General features: G+C 42.3%; 1 protein-coding gene across 18 annotated transcripts in view; it reads left to right on the forward strand.

The window, feature by feature from the left end:
• HECTD1 (HECT domain E3 ubiquitin protein ligase 1) overlaps nt 1-13,742 on the forward strand; it is a 100,762-nt gene that overhangs the window by 69,353 nt on the left and 17,667 nt on the right. For 5 of the 18 annotated variants that reach the window (XM_002718126.5, XM_070053783.1, XM_070053785.1 and 2 more), the window contains 5 exons: nt 536-1,372; nt 2,049-2,270; nt 7,073-7,206; nt 8,830-8,952; nt 12,711-12,867. In XM_002718126.5, coding sequence (XP_002718172.1) covers nt 536-1,372; nt 2,049-2,270; nt 7,073-7,206; nt 8,830-8,952; nt 12,711-12,867 — 1,473 coding nt within the window. The remainder of the gene's footprint in view (nt 1-535; nt 1,373-2,048; nt 2,271-7,072; nt 7,207-8,829; nt 8,953-12,710; nt 12,868-13,742) is intronic. The other 13 variants (XM_070053786.1, XM_070053788.1, XM_008269480.4 and 10 more) reach the window with 5 other exon arrangements.

Consider the following 13,742-nt stretch of genomic DNA (forward strand, 5'->3'; position numbering starts at 1 on the left):
CTTTTTTCTAGAAAGAAAATTTGACCATATAATCATACTCAGCAATTTAAAAACTTTGACATTCCATTTACTTGCTGAAGTTGCAGTTTTTTTTACCATTTATATCAGTCTTTAAATTTTTTCAAATAATTTTTCCATTTCAAATATAACCCAGTAGATGTAAGCATGACCCTTACATTGTTTTTAAATAAAACTAGACTGAACGATTAGAAATAAGGTGAATGAAAGAAAGAATTTTAATTGTTTTCCCACAAACTTTGTTTATAGTACTTATTTCTTTCCTTAACATAATCTTATTGTGAGGGTTAAATAAATACAGGCTTTCAAATAGCTAGCCTAATCTTGTATAATCCAGTAATGTTTCAGTTGATTGGAGTTCAAAAATTTACATTTAACTTGGCAGATCTTAAATGACTAGAAATTCAGAGAAAGAAGTACAGCACTGATGAAAAGCTGATCCCATATTGTGGAGCTACTGTCTGACACGCTCCTATCTGCTTTCTGCTGGGTCTCACAAACTCCTGTCCCTTTCCAGGCTGGATTGATGTCACCTGGGATGCTGGTGGCTCAAACTCTTACCGTATGGGCGCAGAAGGAAAATTTGACCTCAAGCTTGCACCAGGGTACGACCCTGATACAGTGGCATCACCCAAACCTGTTTCATCCACTGTTTCAGGCACAACGCAGTCATGGAGCAGCTTGGTGAAAAACAACTGTCCAGACAAGACGTCTGCTGCTGCAGGCTCCTCAAGTAGAAAAGGAAGCAGCAGTTCTGTGTGTAGCGTGGCCAGTAGCAGCGACATCAGCTTGGGTTCGACCAAAACGGAACGGAGATCAGAAATTGTAATGGAACACAGTATAGTTTCAGGAGCTGATGTCCATGAACCAATTGTTGTTCTTTCATCTGCTGAAAACGTCCCTCAAACAGAAGTAGGGTCATCTTCCAGTGCAAGCACCAGCACCTTAACAGCGGAAACGGGAAGTGAAAATGCTGAAAGGAAGTTAGGTCCTGATAGTTCTGTTCGTACTCCTGGGGAGTCTAGTGCAATATCCATGGGAATTGTTAGTGTTAGCTCTCCTGATGTAAGTTCAGTATCTGAATTAACTAATAAAGAAGCAGCTTCACAGCGACCCCTTAGCTCTTCAGCAAGTAACAGACTGTCAGTGAGTTCCTTGTTGGCTGCTGGGGCCCCTATGAGCTCTAGTGCAAGTGTACCTAACTTGTCCTCAAGAGAAACATCTAGCTTGGAGAGTTTTGTAAGGAGAGTGGCAAACATAGCACGGACTAATGCCACGAACAACATGAATCTAAGCCGAAGCAGCAGTGATAACAACACTAATACTTTGGGGAGGAATGTGATGAGCACAGCAAGTAAGTGAGCTTTTCCTTATGGAACTCAATGCTTTTTTCCACTCTAAGGGATGCAAAATAGGGTCTTCTGCTCAGGGCATTCTTTAACTAGATCATTAACCATGTTAAATATAGCTACATCAAATTTAGCACTTCAGGATTATGAAGTAAGATATTTATAGAATCATTTCAGAATTCAGATCACCTGTGATAAATAATCTCTTTATTCTGAAAGGATAAAATGATTTTCTTTTGTTTTCCACTCCTGTATGATAAATGGTTAAACAAAGTTGCATGAAGAAATGGAAGATTGTTAATATTACCATAGTCCATTGAAACCAAAGCATCAAACTGATGTATAGATTTTACTTAGCCCCTTAAAGTGATTTTAGCTTCTGAAAGTTACTTAATTCTAATTTAAGCTACTAATGAATTAAAGTAATTTCCTTGAAAAATACATTGGGAGTTACTTGTTTTACATTTTTAAAAAGCTAAGCTTAATATTTAAGAAAAAGTAATGCTATAAAAATAAGACTTTTTAGTTGGATTTCAGTTGGGTTCCCAAAGTTGTTCAATTCATCCTTTCCATTATTAGTGTTTGTTATGACTCTTTAAATAAAAACAGATAAAATTTGGTTTTTCTAAGGTTCCCACAATCCCACCTATTTGTACTGATTTGCTTCATTTTTGTCTTTAGCTTCTCCTCTTATGGGTGCTCAGAGTTTCCCTAATTTGACCACTCCTGGTACTACATCAACAGTGACTATGTCAACATCCAGTGTTACTAGCAGCAGCAATGTAGCCACAGCAACAACCGTTTTATCAGTGGGTCAGTCGTTAAGTAATACTTTAACCACCAGCCTCACATCAACCTCCAGTGAGAGTGACACCGGTCAAGAGGCAGAATATTCCTTATATGGTAAGTTATGATTTGAATTAAAATATTTAGATTTTTTTAAAGATTATTTATTTGAAAGGCAGGGTTAAAGGTGTTGGGGGTAGGTGTCTTCCATACACTGGTTCACTCCCCAGATGGCCGCAATGTGGCGTTTTTGTGCAGCAGAGTAAGCTGCTGCCTGCAATGCTAGCATCCCATACATGTGCTGTTCCATGTCCTAGCTCTTCCACTCAGATCTAGTCCCTATTAATGCACCTGGGAAATCGGTAGAAAATGACCTAAGTCCTTGGGCCTCTGCACCCATGTGAGAGACCTGGATGGAGTTCCTGGCTCCTGACTTCGGCTTGTCTAGCTCCGTGGCCATTGCCGCCATTTGGGGGTGGAAGATCTCTCTCTCTTCCCCTTTCCCCTCTTTCCCCCTCCATCTTAGTCCCCCTCCAACTAACTACCTTACCCTATACCCTCCCCCGCCCCTTCTCTCTAACTCTGCTTTTCAAATAAGTAAGTAAATCTTTAAAAACAAATTACCGATTATAAACAAAGCAGAAATCTAGAAACTCTATTTAACATTTTTTTTTTGCCTTTTATCACTAGTGTAGTAGAACCATAATATAGGAAAGGTAGAAGTGAATTGAAATCATCAAGTCATGTCCTCCCAGATATCATTTGGTATGTGTTTTTTGTGTGTTAGTAGAAAGAGATATTGAATTGCCTTTGAAAAATGCTGTGGGGTGGGCATTTGGCCCTGAAGTTGGTATGCTCCCAGGAACGCTGGCATCTTATATTAGAATGCTGGGTTCAGGCCGGCGCCGCGGCTCACTAGGCTAATCCTCCGCCTAGCTGCGCCAGCACACTGGGTTCTAGTCCCAGTTGGGGCGCCGGATTCTGTCCCAGTTGCCCCTCTTCCAGGCCAGCTCTCTGCTGTGGCCAGGGAGTGCAGTGGAGGATGGCCCAAGTGCTTGGGCCCTGCACCCCATGGGAGACCAGGAGAAGCACCTGGCTCCTGCCACCGGATCAGCGCGGTGCGCCGGCCGCAGCGCGCCGGCCACGGCGGCCATTGGAGGGTGAACCAACAGCAAAAGGAAGACCTTTCTCTCTGTCTCTCTCTCTCTCACTGTCCACTCTGCCTGTCAAAAAAAAAAAAAAAAAAAAAAAATGCTGGGTTCAAGGCCTGGCTCCTCTCCCAGTTCCCACTTTGTACTCTAGGAGGCAGCAGTGATGTTTCAAGTAGTTGGGTCCTTGCCACTCATGTGGAAGAGCTGGATTAAGTTCCTGGCTCCTGATGGTCAGCTTGGTCCAACTTCAGCCATTACAGACATGTGGGGAGTGAATATTTTTTTTCCATTTTTTCTGAGAATATGGCCTCTCCTAGTCTAAACTAAGAATTTGATCTTCTTATGGTTATGGTAATAGGAAAGTCATCATATATCTGTTTCTACTTTTCCTGTTGAATGGGTGTGTGGCAAAATGATAATGATTATTACACAAATAATATAAGCTCATTGAATAAATTATTTTTCAATTTATTATTTCTCATAAGGACCCTCTTCCCCTCCGTGGTCATTTGTTAGTAAGTTTACTTGAAGCTGTTATTCTATATCATCTGAAGTTTAAGAAGGTTGTGAATGTAGTAGGATAAAAGTTATTTGAAAGTTAGGGCCATGGATCAGCTTGTATAAGTTATTGTTAGATAATGATTTCTTTTTTTATGTTCTTAGAAAGGGAGAACTCTTAAGACTGCTGATGGGAAGGCTTAGAGAATAACACCCATCTTATAATCTTTATATACAGTGCAAACTTTCACTATGTTAGTTTTTGGGGGACATGTTTTGATTCAGTGATGTGGTGGTCAAATCTATGACATACAGAGCTTTTGTATATTCATGAAATGCTGATTTTAAAAAGGGAAGATGAGAAAACTGACTTCAGTGAATTGTAACATCAGAGAAGGAATTTCCAAATAAGAAGTTGGATTATGTTCCTTAAAAGAAAAACCCAAAGTGGAATTGGTTTATTTTGTACTGCCACCTCATGTTTATGAGAACCACCACCTAAATTGCAAGATGGATCCTTACATGTTAGGATTGATGTTTTTTGTTTTGTTTTAATTTTACTTATTCATTTGAGAGGTACAGTTACAGAGAGAGAGACAGACAGACAGACAGACAGGTCTTCCATCCTCTGGTTCACTCCCCAAATGGCCACAACGACTGGAGCTGGGCCAATCCAAAGCCAGAATCCAGGAGCTTCCTTTAGGTCTCCCACTTGGGTACAGAGGCCCAAACACTTGGGCCGTCTTCTGTTCCTTTCCCAGGCTATAGCAGAGAGCTGGATAGGAAGAGGAGCAGCTGGGACTAGAATGGCACCCATATGGGATGCAGGCGCTGCAGGTAGCCTACCACACCACAGCACCAGCTCCAGGAGTAATGTATTTTATCAAATTTAAGCTGCTACTGATTGTAAGACATGTGATTTTAGGGGCGGGGTTGGGGGGGGAGGCTTGGGTCACTAGGTTAAAATTTTTGCCAGTTTAGCTTTGACTTGTTTTTGATTATAAGACATTCTGATTTTAGAACATTAATATATTGGAGCCAGCATCGTGGTACAGTGAGTTACACTGCTTCTTGCCTGCCTTGCCTATATCCGATTTAAACACCAGTTCAGGTCCCAGCTGCTGGAAAGGCAGCAGAAAATGGCCCAAGTACTTGGCCCCTACCACCCACCTGGGAGGCCTAGATGAAGTTCTTGGCTCCTGGTTTCAGCCTAGTCCATTGCTGGCCATTGCGTTCATTTGGGGAGTGAACCAAAAGATGGAAGATGGATCTCTTTCTGTCTGTATTGCTCTTGCTCTTGGCTCTCTGTCCCTCCCTTTATCTCTGTACCTCTGCCTTTCAAATAAGTAAATCTTATTTTTTAAGAAACATTAAACTGTTAAAAAAATATAATACATTTTGTGTAATATGGAGACTCTTGCTTCTAGTGGCCGTCAAGTAAAGGGTGCTGAATATTTGATCCTATGTAATTACTGAATAAAAAATGTTTGGCTTGAGGCTGGTATTGTAGTGTAGTGAGCCACTGTTGCCTGCTACATCAGCATCCCATATGGGCACTGGTTTATCCTGAAAGTCTTTGAAAAATGTTCCTCCTCAGTTCTTTAAAGTAGGTTGTGTTTCCTTGAAGCATCCAACTGAGCAGAAATCATACTGAGTAAAGAGCTGGCATTGTGGTACAGCAGGTTAAGCTACTGCTGATGCCCACATACTGTGTTGGAGTGCAAATTCACATCCCAGCTGTTGTGCTTCTGGTTCAACTACCTGCTAATGACTTGGGGAAAGCAACAGATGATGGCCCCAGTACTTGGGCCCTTGTGACCCAAGTTGGGGACTCAGGTGAAACTCTTGGCTCCTGGCTCCACCCTGGCCCAGCGCTTGCCATGCGGGCACTTTGGAAGTGAACCAGCAGATGGAAGGTGTCTCTCTGTCTCTCCCTCTCTCTCTCTAACTCTGACTTTCAAATAAATAAATAAATCTTAAAAAAAATACTTGGCTCAGAGATCTGCAGTTTGGATCTTTAAGGATATAGAAAGTATTCAGTTTTTATCCATTGTGCTATTCTGATGCTGTATTAGAAGGTTTTTCCCCTTCTATAAACATTAAAATTGATTTTTAAGTCTCAATTTGTTTATTTTCAATTCTTGAAAGAACAGATTGTTAGCATTTTATTTATGTGAGATAGTGTAATTTGACTCAGTCTTCATTGGAATGAAGGGAGAGAGTCTAAGAATGAAGTAGAAAAATAAGTTTATTGAATTATTATGTGTTAGATAATGTGGATAATATGAAAGATGCTACATGTATCATTCCATAATAAATAGGTATTATTCTGCAGTAGTCATTATTTTTTTTTAAGATTTATTTATTTGAAAATCAAGAGTTACCCAGAGACAAGAAAGGCAGAGAAAGAGAGAGAGAGAGAGAGAGAGAGGTCTTCCATCGATAGTTCACTCCTCAGATGGCCACAATGGCTGGAGCTGCGCCGATCTAAAGCCAGGAGCCAAGAGCTTCTTCTGGGTCTCCCAAGTGGGTGCAAGGGCCCAAGGACTTGGGCCATCCTCTGCTGCTTTCCCAGGCCACAGCAGAGAGCTTGATTGGAAGTGGAGCAGCCAGGTCTCGAAGTGGTGCCCATATGGGATGCCGGTGCTTCAGGCCAGGGCGTTAATCCTCTGCGCTACAGCGCCGGTCCGCTGCAGTAGTTGTCATTAACCTGCTAAGTCTAAGCCCAGGTCTTACTGATTGATGTAATTCTGTTTTCCTTCATAAAATCTTTTTGCAGCTTATAATTATATTTTCATCTGTTTACTTGTTAAATGCCTGTGGGTTCCTTGGGGGTCTCAGACCACATCACTTACACCAGAAGCCTAATAGTTCTTGGGATGTAATATATGCTCAGTAGATAACTTGTTGGTAAAATGAATGACTTCAAGGTGTTTCTTTCTACCATGTTGTGCTTCCTGTGACTTATTCAGAGGATGATGATTGAGTTGTTTTAATATAACCTGCATAGTTGAGCTTTTGTATTGGATATTGTGGATTCAGATTTGTTTAGAGCCATCCATTATCCTGAGCTGTTTCCTGCCATGCTGCGATGTATGCCCATTGTTACTTATTCTGTACTTGTGCTAGAAGAAGGGTACATCACTAAGTGTGGTCTTTATACTTGCGCCTTTTGAATTTTACCTTTGTGTTCTAAAGCCCAAAACACAAAGTTACTTGGTTATGCCTTGCTAATTATGTTGACAACAGATTGTTGGTTTTGTTTTCTAGATTTCCTTGATAGCTGCCGTGCCAGTACTCTGTTAGCTGAGCTCGATGATGATGAGGACTTGCCTGAGCCAGATGAGGAAGACGATGAGAATGAAGATGACAACCAGGAGGACCAGGAATACGAGGAGGTTATGGTAGTGAGAGTCCTCCATTCTCTTGATTAAGATAAGATATTGGCCGACGCCGCGGCTCAACAGGCTAATCCTCCGCCTGCGGCGCCGGCACACCGGGTTCTAGTCCCAGTCAGGGTACCAGATTCTGTCCCGGTTGCCCCTCTTCCAGGCCAGCTCTCTGCTATGGCCCGGGAGTGCAGTGGAGGATGGCCCAAGTGCTTGGGCCCTGCACCCCATGGGAGACCAGGAGAAGCACCTGGCTCCTGCCTTCGGATCAATGCAGTGCGCCGGCTGCAGTGCGCCAGCCGCGGCGGCCATTGGAGGGTGAACCAACGGTAAAGGAAGACCTTTCTCTCTGTCTCTCTCTCTCACTGTCCACTCTGCCTGTCAAAAAAAAAATAAAGATATTAAGAATTGAAGGGAGGGGCTGGCATTGTGCACAGCAAGTAAAGCCACCTCTTGTGATGCCAGAATCCCATATTTGAGAGACGACTTCCTCCCTACATTCCCACAGTGGCTAGAGCTTGGCTGGAGCCAAAGCTAGCAGCCAGGAACTCAATTCAGGTTTCACTTGAGGGTAGCAGAAACCCAACTGCTTGAATTGTCATTGCCTTCCAAGGTCCATATTAACGGGAAGCTAGAATCAGAAGCGAGCCAGGAGTCAAGTCGCATCTTAATTACTAGACCAGATGCTCACCCCTACTAACCTTAAAGAATATAATCTTCGTAGGTCTTCAACAATAATTATACTTAGAAGTTTTTAATACTGTTTTGCATGTAGTACTGTGTATTTTTTTTAATTGGTGAGACTTTCTTCTTATATATTTTTAAAAGATATATTTACTTGAAAGGCAGTGTTAGAGAGAGAGGAGAGACAGAGAGAGAAGGAAAGAGATCTATCTACTGGTACACTCCCCAGATGGCTGTAACTGCTAGGGCTGAGCCAGGCCAAAGCCTGGAGCCTGGAACAACATCTAGGTCTCCCATGTGGTTGGCAGGGGCCAAAGGATTTGGGCTATCTCCTACTGCTTTCCCAGAAAGCAGTAGGGACTTGAACAGGTGCTCATATGTCGTGCTGTTATTACAGACAGTGGCTTAACCTGCTGTGCCACAGTGCCAGTCCATAGCTGTGTATTTTATCATAATTCCTTACACGGAGGAATGAGAGACAAAGAAAAATAATTTCCCTTATTATCACAGTTAAGTAGAAAAGTAGGGACCCAAACCTGGGCATTGTGATCCAGAACTTTCAAAATGTAACCTCTTTGGTTGTCTTTTTAATTTAAAATTGTGCCTGAAAATATCCATTAGTATAACTTTTTGTATATTCTTAATTTTGCTTTATAAATCATTTAAAATTGCTAAGTTGAGTTTTAATGGGACAAAGAAATCCAAAGTGCACATTAACTATGTGTTGCTTAGAAAGCATATCAGCATATTTCTTCTGAAGGAAGCGAATAAAATGCATGATGAATTTAAAGTACTCATATTGTAGCTTTTCTGTAAATAGCTTATGAAGATAAAATTCTTAAAGATAATTTTTGTTAATGTGGGTTGATGAACTTGAAGGACAGTGCTAAATGAGTATCAGTATGTATGGATCAAATAAGTAGACATGTATCTTTTGGCATTTTTTTATTTCAGATTCTGAGACGTCCATCCCTGCAGCGTCGAGCTGGCTCTCGTTCTGATGTTACACACCATGCTGTCACCTCGCAGCTACCACAGGTCCCTACTGGAGCAGGTAGCCGACCTATTGGGGAACAGGTAATGCCTTTTGAGTTCATTTCCCCTCCAGTATATTTTTGTTCTTTTCATAGTAAAGCATGAAGCAAAATGTCTAACTGCCTACAGATTGTATGTATAGGGAGGAAGACGGGAAAAGAGAGAGCTATCAGAGATAGTTAGAAACTTCCCTGTTTATTGGATTCCATATTCTAGATAGAAGCTGTGATTGCACTGGCATAATACAATGGGAATTTCCTACTTGAAACCCTTTGGCCTTTAGGTAATGGTAAGCATATATTAAAATACTTAATAGTGTTATCTCAGATCTGTAGTTGTAGTAGTAGAGGGGGTAGTAGCAGTAGAAGCAGCAGTACTAGTCTCTTAGTTAACACTGATCGGGGCTGGCGCTGTGGTGTAGCAGGTAAAACCACTGTCTACAGTGCTGGCATCCCATATGGGCACCAGTTCTAGTCCCGGCTGCTCCTGTTCCAATCCAGCTCTCTGCTGTGGCCTGGGAAAGCAGTGGAAGATGGCCCAAGTACTTGGGCCCCTGCACTCACGTGGGAGACTCGGAAGAAGCTCCTGGTTCCGGACTTCAGATCTGCTCAGCTCCAGCTGTTGTAGCCATTTGGGAAGTGAACAAGTGGATGGAAGACCTTTGTCTCTCGCTCTCACTGTCTGTAACTCTACCTCTCAAATAAATAAATAAAATCTAAAAAAAAAAAAAAAAAAAAAAAAAAGTAACACTGATCACAAAGTGCTAGAGATATAATTCTCAATAAAAGGTGTAGTAACTTATTTAATCTACACTAACCTTTTTATTAAGAGAGGATACTTCTATCTCCTGGTTTGTTCCTCAAATGCTGCATCAGGTAGGAGCCAAAACCAGGAGCCAGGCCCTCAATCCAAGTCTCCTACATGGGTGTTTGGAACCTAAATTGGAATTGGAAGCAAAGCTAGGAATGGAACCCAGGCACTTTGTTATGGGATGTAAGTGTCCCAAGAGACATCTTAACCATTGGCCAAGGATGTTTCTATCTGCTGGTTTACTCTTCAAATATACTGAATACCTAGAGTAGGCCAAGCCAAAGCAGAAAGCTGGAAACTCAATCCAGGTCTCCCATGTGAGCAGCGGGAACTCAACTATTTGAGTCCTTGTTGCCTCTCAGGGCATGCAGTAGCAGGAAACTGGAATCAGGAGTGGAAAAGGGACTAAAACCTAGGCCCTCTGATATGGGATATGGGTTTCCCAAGTGGTATCTTAACTAGTAGGAAAAGTGCCCACAACAAATAACAACTCAAGCTGAAATTTGGTGGCTCTAGAATTAGAATGTCTAGACTTGCATCCTTGACCCCAACTGCTGTGTATTATTTTTAGCATTTACTTTATCTGAAAATTGGAGCTAATAATTGCTCCTATAGGATTTGTGAGGGTGGGCAATAGGCTAAGATGCTGGTTAGGATGCCCACATCCTATGTCAGATTGCCAAGGTTCAGTTCCTGGATCCAGCTCCTGCCTTCACGTTGTTGCTAATGGGACCTTAGAAGGTAGTGGTGATGGCTGAAATACCTGGGTCCTTGCCACTCAAATGAGAGACCCAAATTGAGTTATAGGCTCCTGGCTTTGGCCTGGCCCAGCCCCAGGTGTTGTGGCCATTTGTGGGGGGTGAACCAGCAGATGGGAGATCTCTCTCATTCTTGCTCTTCTCTGGCTCTGTACATTTCACATAAGTAAAGAAATAAATTTTTAAGTTAATTTCAGTTAAGTATTAACGATGAAGTTGTGTTTTTGTTTTTACATTTAATTTTAATAGTTACCAACACGTAATTTTTTATCTACCCCATGGTAATTTTTTTCTTTTTTAAAAATTTATTTATTTATTTGAAAAGCAGAGAGAGGCAGAAAGAGAGAGAGAGAAAGAGGTCTTCCATCCACTGGTTCACTCCCCAGATGACTGCCACAGCTGGAGCTGTGCCAATCTAAAGCCAGGATCCAGGAGCTTCTTCTGGTTCTCCCACACCAGTGCAGTGGCCCAAGGACCCGGGCCATCAGCAGAGAGCTGGATTGGAAATGGAACAGCCGGGATATGAACCAGCGTCCATTTAGGATGCTGGCACTGCAGGCGGCAGCTTTACCTGCTATGCCACAGCGCCAGTCCCTCTACCCCATAGTAATTTAAAGCAGCTTCTAGTCATCATATATGTTGAATGTAAATTATTTGGTAAGAAATTAAGTTTACATTTATACTTTGAAAATTCCAACTTGTTTTAAGATAATTGTTGGTACGTAGGAAGTTCAAAAATATAGAGAATTTTTTTTAAGATTTATTTATTTAATTGAGAGGCAGAGTTAGGGAGAGACAGAAAGAGAAGTCTTCCATCCACTAGTTGACTCCCCAAAAGGGCTGCAATGGCTGGAGTTGGGCCAATCTGAAAGCCAGGAGCCAGGAGTTTCCCACATGGGTGCAGGGGTCCCAAGCACTTAGGCCATCTTCTGCTGTGTTTCCTAGGCCATTAGAGTGCAGCAGCCAGGACTTGAACCAGTGCCCTTTTGGGATGCTGGCCATGCAATTGGAGGCTTAACCTACTACGCCACAGCATCAGCCCCAGAGAAGTCTTTTTTTGTTGTTTTTATTTTGTTTTATTTATTTATTTGAAAGAGAGACTTAGAGAGGCAGAGGCGGAGAGAGAGTGGTCCATCCACTGGTTCACTCCCCACATGGCCACAGTGACCAGAGCTGGGCCAATCCGGAGCCAGGAGCCAGGAGCTTCTGGGTCTTCCACGTGGATGCAAGGGCTCAAGGACTTGGGCCATCTTCTACTGCTTTCCCAGGCCATAGCAGAGAGCTGGATCAGAAGTGAAGCAGCCAGGACTCGAAATGGCGCCCATATGGGATGACAGCACTGCAGGCGGTGGCTTTACCTGCTGTGCCACAGTGCCAGCTTCCAGAGAAGTCTTAATGTACCCTTTGCCCAATTTCTCCAAGTGCTTAGTTTCATATTACCTAAAAATAGGTTATCAAAACTAGAAAATTGGCAGCAGTACATTTGTATTATGGTTTTTGTAATATTGCTACCATTTAGATAATACATTAGTTTTTTAAAAAAATCAGTTATTTACAGTCTGGCTCTGTGGCATAGTAGGTAAAGCCATTGCCTGTGATCCTGGCATTCCATATAGCACTGGTTCAAGTCCTGGCTCCACTTCTGATCCAGCTCCCTGCTAATGGCCTGGGGAAGGCAGCAGAAGATAGCCCAACTGCTTGGGTCCCTGCCACCCACATGGGAAACTCAGATGAAATTCCTGGCTCCTGGCTTCAGCCTGGTCCATTGCTGGCCGTTGTGGCCCTCTGGGGAGTGAAGCAGCAGATGGAAGATCTCTCTCTATATATATCTCTATCTCTGTCTCTTCCTTTCTTTCTGTAACTCTTTTAAAATGAATAAATACATCTTTAAAAACATACTTATTTTGAAGTGCAGAGTTATAGAGACGGAAAGACAGATCTTCCATCTTCTGGTTTACTCCCCAAATGTCTACAACCACTGGGTTGGGCCAGGCCAATGCAAGAAGCCTAGAACTCTATCCACATCTCCCCTGTAGGTTGGTGGGGCCCAAGTACTTGGGCCATCTTCCTGTGCTGGAAGTGGAGCAGCTAGAACTTGAACTGATGCTCATTTGGGATGCTTGTGTCACATGTGCAGCTTAATCTGCTGCACCACAACTCTGGCCCCAGTATGTCACTTTCACAGTAATAAGATAATCACCCTCAACTGTATATGGAATTTTATTCTCATAGGAAGAAGAAGAATATGAAACTAAAGGGGGACGTCGGAGAACGTGGGATGATGATTATGTACTAAAGCGGCAGTTTTCTGCTTTGGTTCCTGCTTTTGATCCTAGACCTGGTCGTACTAATGTCCAACAGACAACTGATCTAGAAATTCCTCCCCCAGGTACAGTGTGTTTTATTTTATTTACTTTTTTTTAATTTAATTTTGATAGATACCAAGTAAGATTGTTCTTTACAGTTTGAAAAAAACCCTGGTGCTGGTGTTGTGATATAGTGAATTAAGCTGCTACCTGCAACACTGGCATCCCATATGGATGCTGCTTCAAGTCCTGGCTATTCCACTTCAATCCAGCTCCCTGATTGATGGCCTGGGAAAGGAAGCAAGTACTTGGGCTCCTGCCACCTATGTGGGAGACCTGGATGAAGCTCCTAACTCCAGGTTAGGCCCCATCCAGCTGTTGTGGCCATTTGGGGAGTGAACCAGCAGATGGATGATCCCTTTCTCCATCTCTCTCTCTCTTTGCCTTTCAATAAATAAATCTTTAAAGAAAGAAAGAAAAATCCTTCCTGTGTATTCAGGCTGTCAGTAAAAATACCTAGGAAAAACTATCAGCCACAACTTTTCAGAAATACAGATATTTTCTGCGGAGCAAATTTCTAATTATTTTAAACACCTTTTTATTTTAAAGCTAGGCCTAATTTAAATATGAGAAACTTCTAATCCTATTTGTACTGGATCAAAATTGCTAAGGATTTGTTGCTATCAACTTTGAAATTTGACTAGTGGTTTCAGTTATGGTATTTAGGGTCATTTGGCCTGAGTGACAATTTTATCCTCCTAAACCATGTCAGGTATGGTAGGCATTCTAATGATTCCCCTAAAGATGTCCAGTTTCCAAGCCTGTGAAACTTTGCTAATATAATTAAAGGTCTTGATATGAGAAGATTATCTGGGTGGGTTCAGTATAATCCCAAGAGTCCTTACAAGGGAACAGAGGCCAGAATGATGAGGGATCCAGAGCCAAGGAATGTGGGCAG

Source organism: Oryctolagus cuniculus, chromosome 12 (genome assembly GCF_964237555.1).
Source record: "Oryctolagus cuniculus chromosome 12, mOryCun1.1, whole genome shotgun sequence".
NCBI lineage: Eukaryota > Metazoa > Chordata > Mammalia > Lagomorpha > Leporidae > Oryctolagus > Oryctolagus cuniculus.